The sequence below is a fragment of the Monodon monoceros genome, unplaced genomic scaffold (assembly GCF_005190385.1).
Source record: "Monodon monoceros isolate NGI ecotype Baffin Bay Population unplaced genomic scaffold, NGI_Narwhal_1 Super_Scaffold_15, whole genome shotgun sequence".
NCBI lineage: Eukaryota > Metazoa > Chordata > Mammalia > Artiodactyla > Monodontidae > Monodon > Monodon monoceros.
The window spans coordinates 14,042,990-14,063,575 of record NW_021703771.1 but is presented as its reverse complement, the minus strand read 5'-3'; the positions used below and the strand labels follow the sequence as shown (position 1 = coordinate 14,063,575).

Here is a 20,586-nt window from a genome sequence, read left to right as displayed (position 1 = left end):
TAAGGAAATGTGCGTATATAAACGTGCAGTCTATATAAAGATTTCCTTCTGGTTTAATTCTGTAGCAGAAAACCAAATCATGACATTAATTTCCTACCAAATAACTGGAATTGATGAGCCTTGAAATCTCTTCAGAGAAGGAACCCTTTGAGAGCACAGAGAGGTTTCCAAGGTATATCTTCTCTTGGCTGATATGCTGACAAGGTGAAAATTAGCATACAATAAAAACACACAATATCTGTGTTTAATTTTATTTTCTCCAAATAGAATAAAGTTTCACATGCTTTTTTTCATAGTTCTGGAAATAGTTTCAGAAGATTTCCACTCCAAATATGGTTTCTCTCTAATAGGTGAGCATTAACCAGGAAAAGGTTAAGTATAAAGAACTTTTAAAAATTAATAATTGAAAAAAAAAATATTCACTTATTTAAAAACAAAAAAATTGAAAACACACCACCATAGAAAAAATGGTAAAAGACACAAAGGGGGATTTCCAGGAAGAAACAGTAATTCCCATAGTAAAAACATGTTCATCTTATTAGCAATCAAATATATGCAAAATGAAACCACAACGAGATACACACCTCAGCTTGACAAAACTTTGAGTCTGATGATCTTAAATGTCGGTGAACATTGAGAGTACCAGAAATTCTAGTACACCAGTGGAGTGTCAGTTGGTACCATTACTTTGGAAAACAGTTTGGCCTTATCTGTTCAGGTTGACGATGTGCTTTATTGCACGTGTGACACAGCAATTCTACTCAAGGTATACATCTACTTGTGTATGTGCACCAGAAATCACATAGAAGAATGTTTGTAGCAACATTTCCTTTCTCTATTTCAAAGAAAGATGTATTTCCATATTCAGCAACAGGAGAAGGGAAAAATTGTGATATACGACAAAATAACACTTAGCAGTGAAAATAAACAAGCTAGGGCACTTGTTTCAAAATGATTATGCCCAAATGCAATGACCATAAAAAGAAGGTGACAGAAGAACAGAGTTTAATTCCATTTATTAGTTTTTAAGGATATGTACACAAAGGTAAAATAATAAAGGACAGGAAGGCTATGATCAACATGGCGTTCAGGACGGGCTCCCGCTATCAAACAGGGACGAGACAGGGTCAGGGAGGGAGCACACAGAGCCCCAAAGGAAAGGCAGGCAGCTGGTGGCAGACACACGGGGGTGTGTTTATTTTTCTTTATATGTCAGTGTATATATTATATACGTGTGTGTGTACATATTTATTCCATTGCATGTATGAAATCATTTTAAAAATTGGACTGGTTGAAACATACAAAGAAAAAGACTATACAGCACGTTTCAGATGACAAACCATCGCTTGGAACACTGTGAACTTACCTGTTTCTCAAGTCACTGCCACTGTCACTGCTGCTAATGCTTCTCCGTTTCTCTCCTCTTTGAGGGTGGAGACTATTGTCCTGCTCAGACAGTCCCTGTCACATTCTAGGGGTTCAACACATGCCGATTAATGGGATGACCAAACTAACCTGGCCTGTATTTCTAGAAAACTAGGAAAACTTTGAAAATCTGGGTTACAAGTGGGCGGGGATTACTTGGCTTCTTTGGCTTCACAATTTAGCGCATTTCTGGAAACTGACGGCCTGTTCTCTTTATCTCCTCCTTCACCCTCCCTCATCTTGGTGTTTAAGTTAGAAATAGTTCAGCGATGGGCTTAACCTCAGATGCTGCCTTCAGAGGTGTCTGCAGCAAAGGCAGCCCTGCTATTAAGGGTTGTGGCTACACTGTACTTTTCTCCTGCACGAAATTAGGGAAGGGAATCCACAGCCCATCGCTTCATTGTACTCAGGAAGCCACCATCATCTATTTGAACCAACCAGGGGATGAGTGATTTAACGCCATCCTTCGTCCTGGTCACTGTCTGAGATGATCCTGCAGTCACCTCCAACACACACACACACACACACACACACAAGTGTGTCTCCTCAAGTACTCAAATGATCCATCTGCATTTTTACAACAAATCTGCAGCTTTCAGGTATGGGGTTCACGATGGGAGCAGAAATACAGCATCCCAGCTAAACAAGAAGGTTTCAACCAAACACAGAAGCAAAATTAGAAAAGGTGTAAGAAATGGTCGGGAACAAGCACTCCATTTTCAGAATATGTGTTTTCTGTAATTTATTCCTCTTTAATGCTGAATATAAAATCTGAGATTTCACCAATGCCTTTAGAGACAAATAAATGCATACAAATGGAAATCTAAACACAATAATTTTGCAGATCAAAGTGGGCTCTGACACTTCAGAAAAGATGTAAGCATTTCTAGAAAAAGCAAAACCCTATACAGCAAAATCAAATTAAAAAACAAAACAAAACAAACCAGAAAGAGGCTTTGGTACCTTTCAACAAGGAAGGACAAAAATAAGTTTAGTTCTTTATTAAATTCATGTAATATAAAAACATCTATGTGGGAGTGTTGAATAAATCTATAAAACAGAAACAAATCTAAAATATATTAGAGCCTGAGAGAAAAAAAAAATCCTCCTTTTCTCCTTTGTGATTTTAATAGAATACCAGAATGTGGAAAAACAAGTACTTCCCCAACTAAATTTTCTTCTGGTCTGCATATACCTAGCAGGATGGCACTCTCTGTATTTTATCTCATTTTAAAATGGGATAATTTGATTTTTAGCAGCACATTTTCTTTGCCCCAACAAGCCTACTACAGGAAATAAAAATTCTGTCTTAAAATGCTTTTGATATTACATCTATGTCTGCAATTCCCATCCACTTCTTTCCTAGATTTTTAAGACTATGATTATTCAGATCTAAAGGCAGCTAGTTAAAGAAGGGATGAAGGGCTTCCCTGGTGGCGCGCTGGTTGAGATTCCCCCTGCCGATGCTGGGGACAGGGGTTCGTGTCCCGGTCCGGGAGGATCCCACATGCCGCGGAGCGGCTATGCCCGTGAGCCATGGACGCTGAGCCTGCGCGTCCGGAGCCTGCGCTCCGCAACGGGAGAGGCCACAACGGTGAGAGGCCCACGTACCGTAAAAAAACAAAACAAAACAAAACAAAACAAAAAAAGAAGGGATGAAGAAAACCATTACAGGTTTGGAATTCAGCTGGTAAAACACAAGTAAGGACACAGTGCGGTCCCAGAGGGCAATACCTTAGGACTCTGCAGAGCCTGGGTACTGAGGGAAATGCCACACAATGTGTTTCTAGCTTGCTCATAACAAGTACAATACCAGGTGAAGCTGGTCTCTCCTATTTCTTTGCTGCTCCAAAAAAAAAAAAAGTGGGGTGGGGTAGATGATCTGTAACTGTGGTAAATAATTTAGCACTCCTATTCATCTAGTCTGTTTAGGACAACCATACTGGGCCTACTACAACCAGAGTAATTCAGAAGTTTTGAGACAAACAATTCTGAGTAGCTTTCTTGGTCTAGCAGGTATTGAATTGATCCTACAACCCCAAGACTCAATCTTACCAAGTTGCTTCTCGGTAGTCACTGGCAAGAGTAGACAAAATGTAAGTTAGACCATTGCAATGTTAACTTTTAAAAACTGCTGTATCTTAAAAAGAAATTCTAAGTCTTCTTAGACTTTAACACGATATCCAGTTCAAAAACATTTCCTGGTTAGTCCCTGGGATTTAGCAAGTGGAATTTGACCTGGATCGTATTTAATGCCAACTAAGCAGTCATAGCCGTGATTTTACAGCAGCTTTCCTTGCAGAGAAAATTGTGGATTATGTATCTGTTCCAGTCATGTAGGAATCAGTGGCATGCTTTCCTTCTGGTTGTAGTCCTGGGATGCAAATCTCAGGCTGGGATGTCAGCTTTAGCATTCAACAGGTTCTTTACAATAGTCCACATTTAGCAAGTTGGAGGGAGAGAGAACACAGGTGACAGGGACTAAATTCTTCTGTTTTTTCCATTTCTTACAAACTTCCTGCTCAGAATCAAAAGGGCAGGTCCACCATCAGGACACTGAGAATAGCAGAAGATCTTAGGCAGCACTCTGAATTTATTCTATTCAAGACTATTCCCAGGTTTGGCAACTAAAAACTCTAAAAAAATGTGAGCAGGGACAAGGATGCAGAAAAGAAGCCTTTGCCCTAATGAAGTCGACGGGTTCAGTGTTTGTCAGCACCCACTCCAAAGGAAGGAGAGATTTCACATGCCAAGTACAATTCAGAGTGAGTCTCTGACAGCCCCTTTCTCGTATGTACTCTGTTCTGAAAAATCACTGGTGTTCATATATGGAATGAGAACATGTATCTATGTTACTCTGAAAATCCGGAACTGTGCACTGGCCAGAAATATGAGCTGGCAGTGTCAGAGGACCAATGAAAAGTAACACAGGAAAAAAATTAAAGTGTGCAGCAATATTAGTATCTTTTAATATGCCTCATCAAGGGTTCACAAAATATATCTAGCTGAGATCTTCCTTTCTCGAGAAATACAATCCCTTTGCAAAATATATAAGCAGCTATTAGTTGGGGGAGCTGCGTTTAAAAATATACGTGCACTTACGCATAATAAGTTGCTAGAGCTGAAATGCCTTCAGGTACGAGTGAGATAATGTCCCTATGAATTAACTATCAGTGCACCTCTTTAAATATATCTTTTAAGTCATCTTACACATTAGGTGAAACTTTTCCTTTGTAAGAGATAAAGAAGCATTTTTTTTTCCAAATAGCAATTCTTTTCATCCCTGTCACTTGGTTCTGATCACACATTGTTGCAACAGTGATTTCTGGAAACATCTGTAGGGGTTTGGAGGATTTATGGGGGTAAGAATTTCCATTACCGAAAGGAGGCTAGAACACCTAACTTTTTCTACAGTTATGACAAAGCACTGGAATAGTGATGCTCGTGAATCTGCAGCAAAGATCTTTAGCCCTTTGTCAACCAACATTGCTTTTTTTTCCTTTCTGATCAGAATATTCTAAGAGCCTGGCAGACTAATTTCAAGGACACCACCTAGGCAGCCTGAAGAGAAGCAGGTCTGAGCAATCCTGGCATCAACTACAACCCAGGGCAGATCCAGTATTTTCTCTCTGATGGTGCCACCTGCTTATCACTCAGTTATTCAGGAGGCACACCTTTAACAGGTGACAGTACCTCCGGGTGAGTGAGGCAACTGCAGGCAATTCTGAAAACAAGGAAAAAACCCACCATGGTCCTGATTTGGTTTAAAGCACTCATGCAATCCCATTAGACCCACGTCTTCCCAAAACACCTTTTCCATGGCAAGCAAAGTTACTGATAATGCACGTGGCTTCTGTCACAGTGATGCATTAGGTAAGCAGGTGTGTGCTGAGTACCAGGGGCGCTCCAAAATGCATCTCCGTCCTCTTCCGCTTGTCTTCGCTAAGGTTCTGCCTATTTATTTAAAAAAAAAAAAAAAAAGCCAGTTATTGCATTGTGTGGGCAAGAAATTTCACCCTGGCGGTGATATTTTAAATGTCAGGAACAGAGATGTTGGAAATCACCGCCATGTGATGGGTGAGAGCAAATAAATCCTGGGTTCAGGGATCAGAGCCCAGAGTTAAGTCACACCCACCTGACCTGCCAAATATAAAAGTGGAAAGAAAGCCACATGTTTTCAACAACTGAGGAAACTCCTCTGAGGTACTGTTCCACTCACACCTGGGTGAGTGGCGTGGCCGGGGGTTACCTTACTCAGGGGCCCTGCGGAGGGTGACCTGAGGGGACGAACGGCACTGGAATGGCCCATACCTGTTGGTAAATAGCTGATACCCCTCTCCTCCAAGTGCTACCATGATCCAGCCACTGGATGGCTGACCCCTGGCATCGGCTGGGAGTGGGCCTCTGAGACCTGCTCCCCAGCTGGTCAGTGCTCAAGGTTTACTGGTGGTTGCGTATTTTCAATATCACCCCTGAATGGCAGGGATCCGAAAGCAGAAACTTCCATTTCAGGCTCTGCTTTGAATCTGTTACGATAAGAAGACTGATGATTTTCTACCTGAAAAGTATTGGTGAAAAGGCCTTCTTTTCTTTTCGGTAGGTACCACGCTGGGCTCCAGCTGGCCACAGAAGGATGTGGGACCCCCTCCACCCCCCACCAGGGCTGCAACAATTCAAATTCTGGAGAAAAGTGGGAAATCTGTATTTTAAGTATCAGCAACCCACCTGAAGTCTTTAAAAAAGAGTCCGTGCAGGACAAACACATCCAGAACCAATGTGGCCTGCAGGCCGCTCTTCCGTGGTCTCCTACCCGCCTCTGCCCCATCCACTTTGGAGAACTGCCCAGGGTCTAGAGTTGGGTCTGTGAATGTTCTTTTCCTACGGACCTTCTCTCCCCTCACTGTGCGAGAGCAATTAGATGCTAATGGAGTCTTTATACGTCCCCTGGCGGGCTTGCTCGCTTGGTCTTTCGTGTGTGTACTGCAGAGAGGGTAGGAAAGGAGACAGGAAAGGGGGCTCCATCTTTTGGTACATTACACCCGTGAATGCTCCGTCTAGGCCTTAGAGGGTAGACTGTATAATCAATTACTACCAAGGTACAAAATGACTAACTAGAAAGGGGGAAAATGCTGACTCGCTCTTAAAGATATTTGCACTTCTTTCCTACGGAGGTGAAGTATGAGTTGCTATTAACCCTTAAGGCCCTGAATGGCTCACGAGAGGGAATGGCACACACACTGGCACCGTGGCCTTCCACTCTGGTTCCGTGGGCCCCTGCTCTTGTCTGACTGACTCAGGTGCCTGAAAGCGGGGGGCTGAATGGGTGGAGGTGCCTAGCGCCCTCACTGACCATGGAATGGTCTCCTGCAATCAAGCAAACCTCAATGGCATCAAGACCAACTCCCATGACCGTTAAGTCATGTGAGAATGCATATCCTACAGGTCATAGGTTTCCTGAGAAATTTCTAAGAGAATAAATATTTTCAAAGAGTAAAAAAGTCAGCCCGAAGCCTCTCAAAGGAACCTACATCTTCAGGGAAAATGAGAACAAAGATGGCAAGCACGCAGTATTTTTCAAAGGTTCTTGCACAGACGCTGGTGTCCGCTGGATTTATGCATCCGTTAGACTGCTCCTACCCCAGTTTATTCCAGTTCTCTGAAGATAAATCTGGATGGTTTACATGTCTTTGCACGAAACATGTTACAAAAATACTTTCATTTTCCTAAGTATTCCAGTGTTCCATCTTTATAAAGATAGTTTTAAGAGCCTTTAAGGGTTTTCTGTGTGGGTTTTGTCTCTGTTTAAAACATGTGCACAGAAACCACCCACAAGCATCTGTGGACTTACTGATGTATAACAAAGCATGATTTCACATCGGCGAGGAACTACAGGTGCTGTTGTATAATTTTTATTATTGATAGTCTCTGTCTTCCTCCTACAAGTGTTCCAGAAACGGCACAAATCCTGGGTAGCCTCAAAAGACCTATCACTTACAGATATCAAAGTTCCCAGCAATGTACTTTCATTTCAATTCAGTGTTACAAAGAGAAGCTTTAGAATTCAGTTTCAATTTGAAATACAGTCAAAACCTCAATTGCTATGTATATAAAGATTGCAAGGAAATACACCAAAGATGTTTATGTGGTTTTCTCTGGTGACTTTTTATTTTCTACTTTGTACTTTTTTGCATTTTCCCAATTTTTCTACATGAGCCTAGGCTACTTTCATAATCAGAAAAAAATAGTATTTCTGAAGTGGAAATAACAATCAAAATACTGCCTTATTTAATAAAGAAATGTTATTTTTTATTTTGAAAGTGAATCCATGTGCTTCACAAAGTTACCATAATATATATCATCTATAGCTCTAAATATTAGAAAAGTTTGAGCCTTTTACATTTGCTAAAAGACATATGACATAATAAAGTGGCTTCAAAAACACTCTGATTAGTTTAGGAATTGCCCTTTTTTTCAAGGTTGACCATTTGTTATTGAAAACCACGTCCCTTCCAATGTAAACGACTTAAGTTGCAGACGACCTTAAAAACATGGCTTTGATTCTATTTCAAAAAATGTAAAGTAATGTGAACTTGCACTTTAAAATAAAAAGCACCTACTGTTTTTTGCTACCTTAAATTTTTCTTGGAAGAAGGAGATATAAATTATAAACTGAATTTTAAATAAAGATAAACTCTAATATACAGCAACAATTGAAAATGGGAAAGAAAAAAAACTGGCTTCCTTGTGTGTCTTTATTTACCCTGAGCAGTCCTAACTGTGTATTTGAGAAAGCAAAAACTGAAAATTTAGGAGACTAGATATGCACTCCTTCAACCTCAATCCCTAAGAACAACTCAAGAAAGATACATTTTACAACAAGAAAAGATTGACCTACCTTTGATGCCAACTGTGATTTGAGGCCTAAGAATGAAAAGACTGTGTTGCTTTCCTTGGATTCAAAGAAACTGTCATAATCCTAGAAAAAAGAGGAGGAGAAAATAAACAAAAGCAAACGATTGTCTTTGTATTTGGTGCTGTTGACAAAGTCTCTATGTAGATAAAAAAATGTACCACTACTCCATCCAGGCCAGGGAAAAGCTACATAAATCTACTGGATTTGCTCTGTTTAAGCCTCAACATTTGAGCATGATGATGAAGGTAACAACTTTTTAATCCAAAGTCTGTGGCAGGATTAAAATGTAAAACATTGAGGACAGAAACCGAATCACAGAACATGCTCCCTCGAGTGTCAAACTAACATTTCTTTGTGTGGAGTCACTCTGACCTAAGGTTTTACTTAAGCATTTCAATCTGGAAGGCTGCCTCCCAATTCCACTCTTGATACTTTGTTACCTAGGGCTTAAAACAAAACAAAAAAATCACTGTGTAAACAGAAAAGCCATAAAGGTCTCCGTGTGTCAAAGTTGAGCGCTTCTATTCTGCTTTTGAAGTTTTCCACATTCCTTGAGACTGTCTTCAGAGAGAATAAAAAGATCAAACAGAAACTAGAGGGAACTATATTCTCTATAACATTTATCTTTACGTCACAGGATCACTTTTCTCCTCCTTCTTTCAGGAGAGAAGCCATTAAGGAATTCTGGCCAACGTGTTCATCAGTTGTTTTCTTTTCAAAAGCTTGCACGTGTTAATACTATTGGACATAGTTGCTAAGGCGGTGTGAAGCAGTCTTAAAATTGGAGAGAAATCCCTTGGATAATTTTAGGCAGAGGGTAAATATCACAGGCAGACAATGATCAGAATCACCTGTAGGCAACTGCTTTGTGCTTAGCGCCAGATCATCAGCACATCCTTTAATCCCAGCTACCGCCCACCAGGTTAGAGACTCGCGCAGAGCAAAGAAATACGGTACCCAAGTTTGACAGCTGATAGGCACCAAAGCTGAGATTTGGGCCCAAGTTTCACTGGTGTTGAAATCAATGCTTTTTGTAGGCTATGATGCTTCTTGCCCAAGAGGAAACCAGGTATGGGGTACCCTGTATATCAGAGTCACTGAGCCCTCACGAACCCACTGCTGAGCTGGGTCAATAGCATGACAAATACTTTTGAAACCTGTTTAGGAATCTAAACGAGAGTGGATGACTTAGAGTGGAGATCTGCTTCTTGCAAAGCAGGCCTCAGCTGAAGAAAAATCTTTGAATTATTTGACTCTGTGTAGAGATTCTCTTGTCCAAGTGCTTTAGCAAGTTGAGCCTCGTGTGGTTTGAAGGCAGCTTGATTGCAGTTCCCGGTCATCTCAGCCTCAGGCCTTGCGGGCACTGCTCCCGATCCTGAAGCGGTCACTCCTGCTGTCATTTCGGGTCAGCCCTGAGGCCAGTCACCTGCAAAGGGAGGCCTTCCTTGACCATGCCGAGAAGAAGCAACACATCTGAAGGGGGTGGGGGGGCTCAGCAAATACCTCCTTGGAAAATGGCATTTTAGGCTGAAATGTGAAGAATGAATAGAATTGACCAAGTAAAGGGTTGGGATAGGAGCCTCTGAGACGGGGAAACAGCACTGGGGAAGAGCAGAGCTGGCAGATGTGACCGGGATCAGCAATGTACCAGACTCTGTAAACCAAAAAAACGATTTTGAATTTTATCTTAAGTACAAAAGGAAATCACGGACGGGTTCTGAGCAAGGGAGCAGAATGACCTATTTCCTTTAAGAAAATCTCCACATTGACTGCGTGGGGAATGGCTCAGAGAGAGGGCAGCAAGAAGAGAAGCAGGGACAAGGGTTAGGAGTGCACTGGGGGAATTCAGATAAGAGACGGAGGCAGCCTGAACCAGAGCCACTGTCATAAATACAGGATAGGACAGACTGGAGATATATTTTGGAGGATTGATCATACTCAATTGTGTAATTGGTGTAGAGGGTTAGGGAGAATTAAGAATTAAAGCAGCTCTCGGGCTTCTCTCGGGATTCCCTGGTGGCGCAGTGGTTGACAGTCCGTCTGCCGATACAGGGGACACGGGTTCGTGCCCCGGTCCGGGAAGATCCCACATGCTGCGGAGCGGCTGGGCCCGTGAGCCACGGCCGCTGAGCCTGCACGTCCGGAGCCTGTGCTCCGCAACGGGAGAGGCCACAACAGTGAGAGGCCCGCGTACCGCCCCCCCCCGCCAAAAAAAAAAGAATTAAAGCAGCTCTCGTACAACTCATCATCAAAAAACAAACAACCCAATTAAAAAGAGGTCAGAAGACCTGAATAAAACTTTTTCCAAAGAAGACATACAGACGGCCAACAGACACATGAAAAGATGTCGGGCAACGTCGCTAATCATCAGGGAAAGGCAAATGGAAACCACAATGAGAGATCACCTCACGCCTGTCAGAATGGCCATCATCTAAAAGACCACAAATAACAAATGTGGTCGAGGGTGTGGAGGAAAGGAGCCCTCATGCACTCTTGTGGGAATGTAAATTAGTGCAGCCACTGTGCAGGACAGTGTGAAGAGTCCTCAGAAAACTAAAAATAGAACTACCATATCACCCAGCAATTCCACTCCTGGGCATATATCCGAAGAAAACGAAAACATTAATTCAAAAAGATTTATGCACCCCAATGTTCACTGCAGCATTATTTACAACAGCCAAGATATGGCAGCAACTTAAGTGTCCATATCAACAGATGAATGGATAAAGAAGATGTGGTATGTATACACCATGGAATATTACTCAGCCATAAAAAAGAATGACATTTTTTCCATTGGACTTGCAGGGTATTATGCTTAATGAAATAAGACAGAGAAAGACAAATACTGTATGATATCACTTATATGTGGAATCTAAAAAATAAAACAAACTAGTGATTATAGCAGAAAAGAAACAGACTCACAGACATAGAGAAAAAACTAGTTGTTACCAGTGGGGAGAGGGAAGGGGGAGGGGTAAGGTAGGGGTAGGGGATAAAGAGGTACAAACTACTATGTATTATAAAATAAATAAGCTACAAGGATATATTGTACAGCACAGGGAATATAGCCAATATTTTATAATAGCTATAAATGGAGCATAACCTTTAAAAATTGTGAATCACTACGTTGTACACCTGAAACATTGTAAAAACTATACCGCAATTAAAAATTTTTTGGAAAAAAAATTTAAAGCAGCTCTGAGCTTTGTGACTTGATGGGAAAGACCAGAGAAAAAGCAGGTTTGAGGATAAGGTTGGAGTTGAGTTTTAAAATGTTAAGTTTGAGAAACTGTATGAGACACTGAGTGAAGACGATCTCAGTGGGGCAGTTGGAGGTTCCGACTGACTCTAGGTATTACAGATTTCATAGAAACTTATGGAAAATTGTATAACTTTTAATAAGAAAAACTATGTCTCAATTTGATGTAGAATTTTAGGCAAAATCCCATGAACTGAAAATGTTACCACTATTCTTTGTAACAAAGACAGTTCCAAATAATTGAGTAGCATTTCATTGACCTGGGCTCAAGAAATAACCCTGTTTGACCCACACTTTCTCTATCTGATCGTTTGTTGCTTATATTCAATGTGGTAACAAAAGGAAGACAGCTGAATTACAGCCAGCTTATCTCACCCTTTTAGATATCCACCATATGAAAACTGGTGTACCTGTTTCTCTCTACACCATATTCTGCCACTACTCGGTCTAAATTCTTTCCCTAGGGAATCTCAATCGCAGCCACGGCTCTAATTAAACTCAGATCCCCAGCTCTGATTCTCCTCTCAATTCTGGTTCCATGTAAGCAACTAACCGTTCATAACAGACTATTAAACATAATGGGTCTAAATCGCAATTCATGCTTTTCCTTCCACCCCTTCCACAAGCTGGACCTCTCAGAAGACTGGCACCACCATCGAACGGGCTCTACCAGGCAGAAATCAAGCAGCATAGGACTCCTCTCTTCCCTCAACCAATAACTATCTCACATATCCCTTCAACCTCTCTGTTTTTCTACATCAGTCTCATTGCCCTAATCCAAGCTAGATATCTGCAACGGCACCTCAACATACCAACCCCTCTCCAGTCTACCCTATCTCCCCCCAACCCCCGAATCATGCTCAAGTGAGGACAGACTGATCCTTTAAAAATGCAAATTTGATCATATCATCCTCTTCTTAAGTCCTTTCCTTCAAGACTTCTCATTGCTCCTTGGGGGAGAAGAGGGGCCTTGAACTTCTACCTGCACCAACCACTGTCTGGGTCACAGCCTCACTTCCGGGAAACTGAGTGGTACATACACTCAGTCAACTACAGATGAGATGTCCAGCAATCTACTAGCTGAGTTATGACCTTGACCAACTCCTTTAACCTCCTCAGACTGCTTCTTCCTTTCTGTTATCAGATACGACCAAAGTCCCTTGAAGTTCCAGAATTCTAAAAAATAATGGAGCATTCAGTGGAGTTGCTCTTAAAGGGGCTGTTAGCTGTGTCCAGATGTGAAGTCCAGCCTATGTATTCCAGTCCCTAGTGATACCTGTTTGAAGAGCTTACCTCTCTCTGAACAGGAAACAGGTTTAACCAAATAGGAAAGGGAAAGGGCAAAAGTGAGAGAAAAAAAACTAAGGACTAGTCAACAAAATGTCGTCCCTGTTCTTGAATTCTGAAAGGGCTTTACCTATTTCTATCTGATAGATAATCTCTGATGTCAGTGTGAAAACGCAAGAATGAAAAAACTAATAATATAAGAAATAAAAAATGAGAAACAGTGCCTGACTCAATGTCTATAAATGCAGTGTGAATTTTACTTTAAAGACAGAAGTGCTGGGACTTCCCTGATGGTCCAGTGGTTAAGACTCCACACTCCCAATGCAGGGGGCATGGGTTCGAGCCCTGGTGCGGGAACTAAGATCTTGCATGCCGTGCGGCGAGGCCAAAAAAAAACAGAAACAAAAACAAAACAACAAAAAAGGAAGTGCTAACATGAAAATACAGTGCATGCAAAAGATCAAAAGGCAAGTTACGAGACTTAATATGTATAATTCAGGTTGCAGTGTTTATATTAAAAACCTTAATCTCAAAATGATTACAATTCTCCAAATCACAAAGCTAGAAATAAGGTCAACTTTCACAAGCGAGCTTCATACATATAAAACAAAACAGAGAATACATACGTGTAGAGAAAATTTGTAAACAATCCATTTAACCACACTGAACCAAAACTGTTCTCATAAATGTTAGTCACCAACAAAGGTATTTAGAAATGTCAGATATTAAGAAATCTCAGAATGGCAACATTTCTTATTTATATAAAAAATTCTCTTGAACTGTATTTCTGTCATAAAAGTTATAACCATTATTTTTAGTTTATGAACCTTTAACTCAGGGCCACATCACCGTGGCTGGGGGACTTCTTACCGAATATTAAACTGGATGCTCCCAACAGTTTAGAAATTGTCACCCAAGGTAATTAACTCCCAAAGTGACAAACATAAAATTTGGTAATTAACTTTAAAAGCAATCATTTTTAAAAGTCAACGTGAGAATAGTACCTGACACACACCAGGCAAACTGGGGGATGAGTTGTGTCTGCTAATTAATGACCGACATGCCATGTTTTAGGTAATCTCATGCTAATAATGTAATCTGATTAAATCCTATTTCTACTCTATTACTTACTGATTTAAAGAATTATGTAAAATGTTTACTTTCTGACATACAAAAGCTTTTGAATGGCCTGATGAATCTCAAATTGTAAGAAGTTAAATCATCTTCTTTGTCATGTTGACGCAAAGAGTAGATGATTGATAATTTAAAATCTAGAAGTTCTGAATGCCCTCTTTTAGAGGTAATAAACTAAATACTATGATGTGAAATAATATGAGTAACATAGTATTAGAAATCTTAAAATCACTTTCTATTAAGATAGAAGTTCTCTTATATTCTGGCCTTAGACATTCCCCAATAAAAGAGAAAGATCTGCTTCCTTATCAAATTCATTTCAGTTATCAGGCTTATATTTTAAAAGAAACAAACCACACTAGAGCTCATACTGCAAAAGTTAAAAGCACTGTATTTTAAAAACTCACTATAAAGTTTCTAAATGGGCTTGTTGAATTCCTTATAGTCAAAGACACTCTCTCTGAAGTGTTTGCAAATACATGTCTGCAAATTGAACACTGTAAGACAATCAACTGATATAACGATCAGTTAATATCACCTTTGGAGGAGAGTACAAATACATAAAGCATATTCAAGAAAAAAAATCATTCAGTTTCAGAAGCTGGAACATTTTTAACTACATTTAAAACAAAGGCTGAAAAATTCACTTTGTTTCTAGTGCCAAATGAAAAGAAAAAATTCTGGGTTACAAAGATATCAGCATAACTGAGCACTGTTACTAATGGAATATTTATCTAAATGCTACAATTTTAAGAAGAATAAAGCAAGCTAAATAGCTGTTAAAAAGAAAAAGGAAAAAAAAAAGGCTTCCATTACCTACACTTCTGTTTGCGTTTAAGTGAAAACCAATGTTAGAGACATTTATAAGCTCATGATAAAATCTACAACAGGTAGAGCTCACAGTAGTCTCATTCTTCCACAGAGCTTACTTAAGGACATTACCCGTTCCTACGGTTAGACTATTATGGACTGGACAAGCATTTGAGACAAAGGCCTTAAAGTTCTTTGCCCTTTTCGCGTTCCCTCAGAGAACAGCGAGGAAAACCCACAGTGGCCACTCTGAAAAGCTGCATCGCTTCCCACGCTAAGTCGATAACAAGTGACAGACCCATATTATTTCTACATGCCAAGGGCCTTTCCAAACAGAAGGTTGCAGGGAACAAAAACAACACGTGGCCCGCAAGGAAATGGTGGCAGCAAGCACTTCTAAACGAGCCAAAGCAAATTTGGTTTACCCCAAAGGAGAAATTAAAGAAAAAAATTCCTCCTAAGACTACAAGAGCTACCGCTGCTGCTGTAAATGGGCAGAGACTCCTTCCTCCTGAAATTTCTTTCAAGCCTGAGGGTAGCCTCTGAGCAGAATTTTTTGATTCAGTGGTTAAGGACCATTAATGCTATATTCCATCTTGTGAAATCTTGATAGAGGAGGAAAAAATATTTGACAGCTCCAATCCCGGTAGGATATATAAGATGTAGCTGTCTAAAACAGCTTCATTCAGCAATTTTTAGGCCAAATACCAAAAATATGAGTAAGTCCAAAGCTGAAGATTTAAAATTCCTAACACATTCAACATTTCTGACCATTCTGATACGAGATGGCAGAGCAAGCAAATACATCTACCCAAGCACCCACTGAAATTGGATGGGAAACAATTTTGTGCTAAACACAGGAAAAGCAACCAGCAATAAAAGTTTAAGAAATACTCAGAGGAGTAAGTGAAAAGGCTAAAATCAATTAAGAAAATCTCATAAATATTTGTGTCGTTCTTCAAGCCATAGGAATTTAGTAATATAGGATTATACACCTTCCTCTGTGACCACTCACACAGCTAAGCAGTTCTGTAGAGAATATTTATATGTTTATAACAATATAAATGTGGTATATTTACATAGTATACAATAGTTATTATAATTACAGATGAGTATGTGACTGTTATAAACTTTAGCAATGCAGTGTGTGCGTGCACACGTGTGTAAGTCAAAACGGGGGAGAAATGAGAGAAGCTATAAGAATGCTAGTTTCCCCTCTTCCAAAGAAAAAAGTAAATACTATCTAATTTAAAATCAAGGAATATAGGGCTTCCCTGGTGGCGCAGTGGTTGAGAGTCCGCCTGCCGATGCAGGGGACGCGGGTTCGTGCCCCGGTCCGGGAAGATCCCACACGCTGCGGAGCGGCTGGGCCCGTGAGCCATGGCCGCTGAGCCTGCGCCTCCGGAGCCTGTGCTCCGCAACGGGAGAGGCCACAGCAGTGAGAGGCCTGCGTACTGCAAAAATAAATAAATCAATCAAGGAATACAGATATTAGTCTATGAAACACAGAGTGGTGGTAACTTAAAACCACAAAGCAGAAACTCATAAAAGAGGCTACATCTTGGGAATCTGGGGGAGACTGACTTTTCACTTTGGACCCTCCCGTCAACAGACTTTATTGTCTTAACATTGATATTAACATGGCCTTAGTGTTTTAACAGTTTTGTTTTCTTTTCATTAACTTAAACTGTGTAAGGCTCAGAAAAGAGGAAAATTTTAACAAAAGGGAAACCGCCAGTTTGGGTATTAGTTAAGATACACTGTTAAACATGCAATTGGGGTGCCCTGAAATTGTCTGGACGAATACTGACATATTGAATATTTCAATATTCAGAGCACAAACCATAGTTTTCATGACAGACATGTCCTAGGGATTCATCACTGTAGAATACTGAGACAAGCATCTCAGTAAGGTGAACATGGGAGATTAAACATTTATAGACAGAAGAATAAAAACTAGGGTTATATAGAAGAGATAAGACTGCAAAGAATATCTAATTAAATTGCTATGCTTCTGGGCATCCAGCAATTAGCGATAAAGAGAATTGATATCTCCGCTCCCCACCACCCTTTCCTAGTATCTGTGAGGATGCCGCATGAGATCACGTATAGTAAAACATCTGAAGGAGAAGATTCTCCTTGATTAGATAACTGATCTTTTAGACAGAAAACCTTGGAATCCAGATTTTCAAATTCAGATCACAAGTTTCCTGAGAAAATTCTACCTGTGGGGTAGGCAAGCTTCTAATAGAGGTGATTTACCGAAAAGATTTCATTGTAAAATTTAGAAGAAGGTTCAATAAGCTTGCTTTTGAGAGATCTGGCTTTGAGTTTTATTAATAAACAAGAACGGAAACGCTCAGAACCTTGACAAGGCGAGACCCAACAGAATGGGTTAGCTACCTGCTTGGCTGAAAGTACGTGGAGCTATTCACCCACTTCTAGAACCAATTTTTGTTAAGTATGTTCTGTGTTCCCAACTTTCTGATAGGTACCAGATACTAAGACAAATATGCCACGTAGCCTGCTGAGGGTAAGTACAAGGAACTCAGAGACCAGCTGAAGGCAAAGGCATGAAAAAACATTCTGTGAACTAAAGGTCATAATAGGAGTAATGACACGCAGGTTTGCTGGGCATGGGGGAGGGGGAGGAATAACCAGAGTCCTAGTTAATTAGAGAGAGTCAATAGCAAGGCTCAGTGTGAACTGAGCTTTGAAAGGGAAACAAAGACAGAATTATGTAGGAGGTAAAACTTACAGGATTTGGTGGCCAAGGGAGTATCGAGATGAGGAAAATGGGTGTGGGGTGACTTTCAGGGCTTTGCCTTGAACCTACATAAATAACATCCCTACTTTAGAGACAGACCACATCTCCTATGGATAATGAAAATTTTTGACTTTAACTTTCCTTTTTATTTTTCTTATGGACTCTAAACAAAGTTCTGTTAATTACTGCAGACAGCTGGACTTCAACATAGGTAGGTGATGATTAAGTTAGTTCTGATAATCCACCCAGGGAAGTAAGAGGCAACCTCTAAAAAATTAGTTTACAATGACATGGAAGCTATTTTTGTTGGGAGAACAAAGCAGGGCACAAAATGGTATATACACTATGATCATTTGTGAATTTTGGTAGTCGTGGAGAGTCCCGGAACCAATCCCCTAATCCCCTGCAGATACCAAGGGTATGTGTATGTATGTGTGTGTGTTGCGCGTGTAATCTTTTTTTTTTTTTTTGCGGTACGCGGGCCTCTCACTGCTGTGGCCTCTCCCGTTGCGGAGCAACAGGCTCCGGACGCGCAGGCTCAGCGGCCATGGCTCACAGGCCCAGCCGCTCTGCGGCACGCGGGATCCTCCCGGACCGGGGCACGAACCCGTGTCCCCTGCATCGGCAGGCGGACCCTCAACCACTGCGCCACCAGGGAAGCCCTGTGTGTGTAATGTTGTTAAAAATAAAGTTATATGTATGAGGCAGGGATTTGTAAAACTAATAATTAAGGGAGTTGGTTCTTCAGCTTCACAGAAGATCCCCAAACACACTTAAAATATATTATCCAGGGACAATCTTCTCAAGAGTCTTACATAAACACTACACTTGGGAACAATACAACTGCATACATTTAGGTATACTTGTGGTGTGCTTCCGAACCTCTACCAATGGTTAGAAAATGCTAACACATCTTGTTTCCTTTCATACCTAAGAAAGAAAAGGAGAGGATACTCCACAAAGAACCACTGCTGGTCATTTAGCTTTTCTGTGCCTCATGAAGATTAGTCTTAACCTGTCTGTCGTCTACTTTCAGGCTCCATTAACCTACGTAATATGGGGAAAGGCTGCCATAGCTGGCCCCCAAATCATTACTTAAACAAAACTAGTCAGTAGCTTTAATGTAATCTTACTTGGTAATCTTATTTGGCTAGCAATACACCCAATGCTTGGGTACAAATTTAACATTCTACAAGTATCATCTAAAAGTGCAAAAAAAAAGTAATTCAATAGTTTTAAAATATAAATAATTTTATAAGTTGCCTCATGGAAAATAATCAAATGGTTATTTTTCTATAAAAGTCTGCCTTCTGTCTCTCAGCTGAACTGTCCTCTCTTCATTAGACAGGGCTTTACATGAGTAGCTCCAGCCACACATTCTACCTCACTTCACCTCTCTCCCCACCTTCACCCAGAGCCCAGTTCTAAGTATTGGCCAAACGTGCACCAGCTCATCTTGATTATCTGAATGGTCATTGGGTTCTTCCCCCTTGATGGCAAATCCACAAACTGGTTAATGTGACCCCAGTCAAATAAAATTTGGCTGCATTCCCATTTCTAACTACAAGTTTTTTTTTTTAATAAAATGAAAGAATTAATAAATTCATTCAGCAAAGTTGCAGGACAAAAAAACAACACATAAAAATCACTTGTGTCTCTATACACTAATAATACACGATTGGAAAAGGAAATTAGGAAAATAATTCTATTTACAATAGCACCAAAAATGCCCACAAAACTTAGGAGTAAACCTAACCAAGGAGGTAAAAGACTTGTACACTAAAAACTACAGAACATTGCTGAAAGAAATGAACGGAGACACAAAAAATGAAGACACCCACGTTCATAGACTGGAGACTTAATATTGCTATGATGTCAATGCTACCCAAAGCAATCTAAAGATCCAACATATTCCCTATCAAAACCCTAATGGCATTTTTTGCAGAAATAGAAAAAAACACCCAAAACTCCTAAAATTCACACAGAATCTCAAGGGACCTCAAATAGCCAAAACAAGTTTGAAGAAGGACGAAGTTAAAGAAATCATACTTCCTAATTTCAAAACACATTACAAAGCGACAGTAATAAAAACTGTGGTACTGGCACAGACCAGTGCAACAGAATAGAGTCCAAAAAAATATAAACCCTCACATATATGGTCAAATGATCATGAACAAAGGTGCCAAGACCACTCAATGGGGAAAGCACCGTCTCATCAACAAACGGTAACAGGAAACCTAGATATCCACACTCAGAAGAATGAAGTTGCACCCTTATCTTATACCATACACAAAAATTAACTAAAAATGAATTAAAGACCTAAACCTAAGACCCCAAACTACAAAACTGCTATAAGAAAACCTAGGGGAAAAGCTTCATGACACTGTATTTGGCAAGTAATGATTTCCTGGATATGACTTCAAAAGCACAGGCAACAAAGACAGACAAATGGGACTACATTAAACTTAAAAACTCTTGTTCATCAAAAGATATAATCAACAGAGTGAAAGGCAACCTAAGAATGGGAGAAAATACCTGCAAAATACATATCTGATAAGAGGTTAGTATTCAGAATATACAAAGAACTCTTACAACTCAACAGCAAAAAGCCAAATAACCCAATTGAAAACTGGGCAAAGGACTTGAATAGACATTTCTCCAAAGATTATATACAAGCTCAACAACACTGATCATCAAAGAAATGCAAATCAAAGCCACAGTGAGATATCACCTCATGCCCATTAGCATGGCTACTCTCAAAACAAAACAAAAACAGAAAATAACAAGTGTTGGCAGGGATGTGGAGAAGTTAGAACTCTTGTACACTACTGATGGGTTTATAAAATGGTGTAACCACTATGGAAAACGGTACAGCAGTTCCTCAAAAAATTACCAGCAGAACTACCATATAAGGCAGTACATACCCCCAAGAACTGAAAACAGGATCTTGAAGAGATATTTGCAAACTCATGTTCATAGCATGGCTATTCA

General features: G+C 40.2%; 1 protein-coding gene across 1 annotated transcript in view; it reads right to left on the bottom strand.

Annotated features, from left to right (window-relative positions):
* Positions 1–2,161: 2,161 nt before the first annotated feature.
* SH3BGRL2 (SH3 domain binding glutamate rich protein like 2) overlaps positions 2,162–20,586 on the bottom strand; it is a 53,251-nt gene continuing 34,826 nt past the window's right edge. The window contains exons 3-4 of the mRNA XM_029223316.1: positions 8,321–8,401; positions 2,162–5,379 (exon numbers count right to left, since the gene is read on the bottom strand). Of these exons, the coding sequence (XP_029079149.1) occupies positions 5,368–5,379; positions 8,321–8,401 (93 nt within the window). The 3' untranslated portion in view covers positions 2,162–5,367. The remainder of the gene's footprint in view (positions 5,380–8,320; positions 8,402–20,586) is intronic.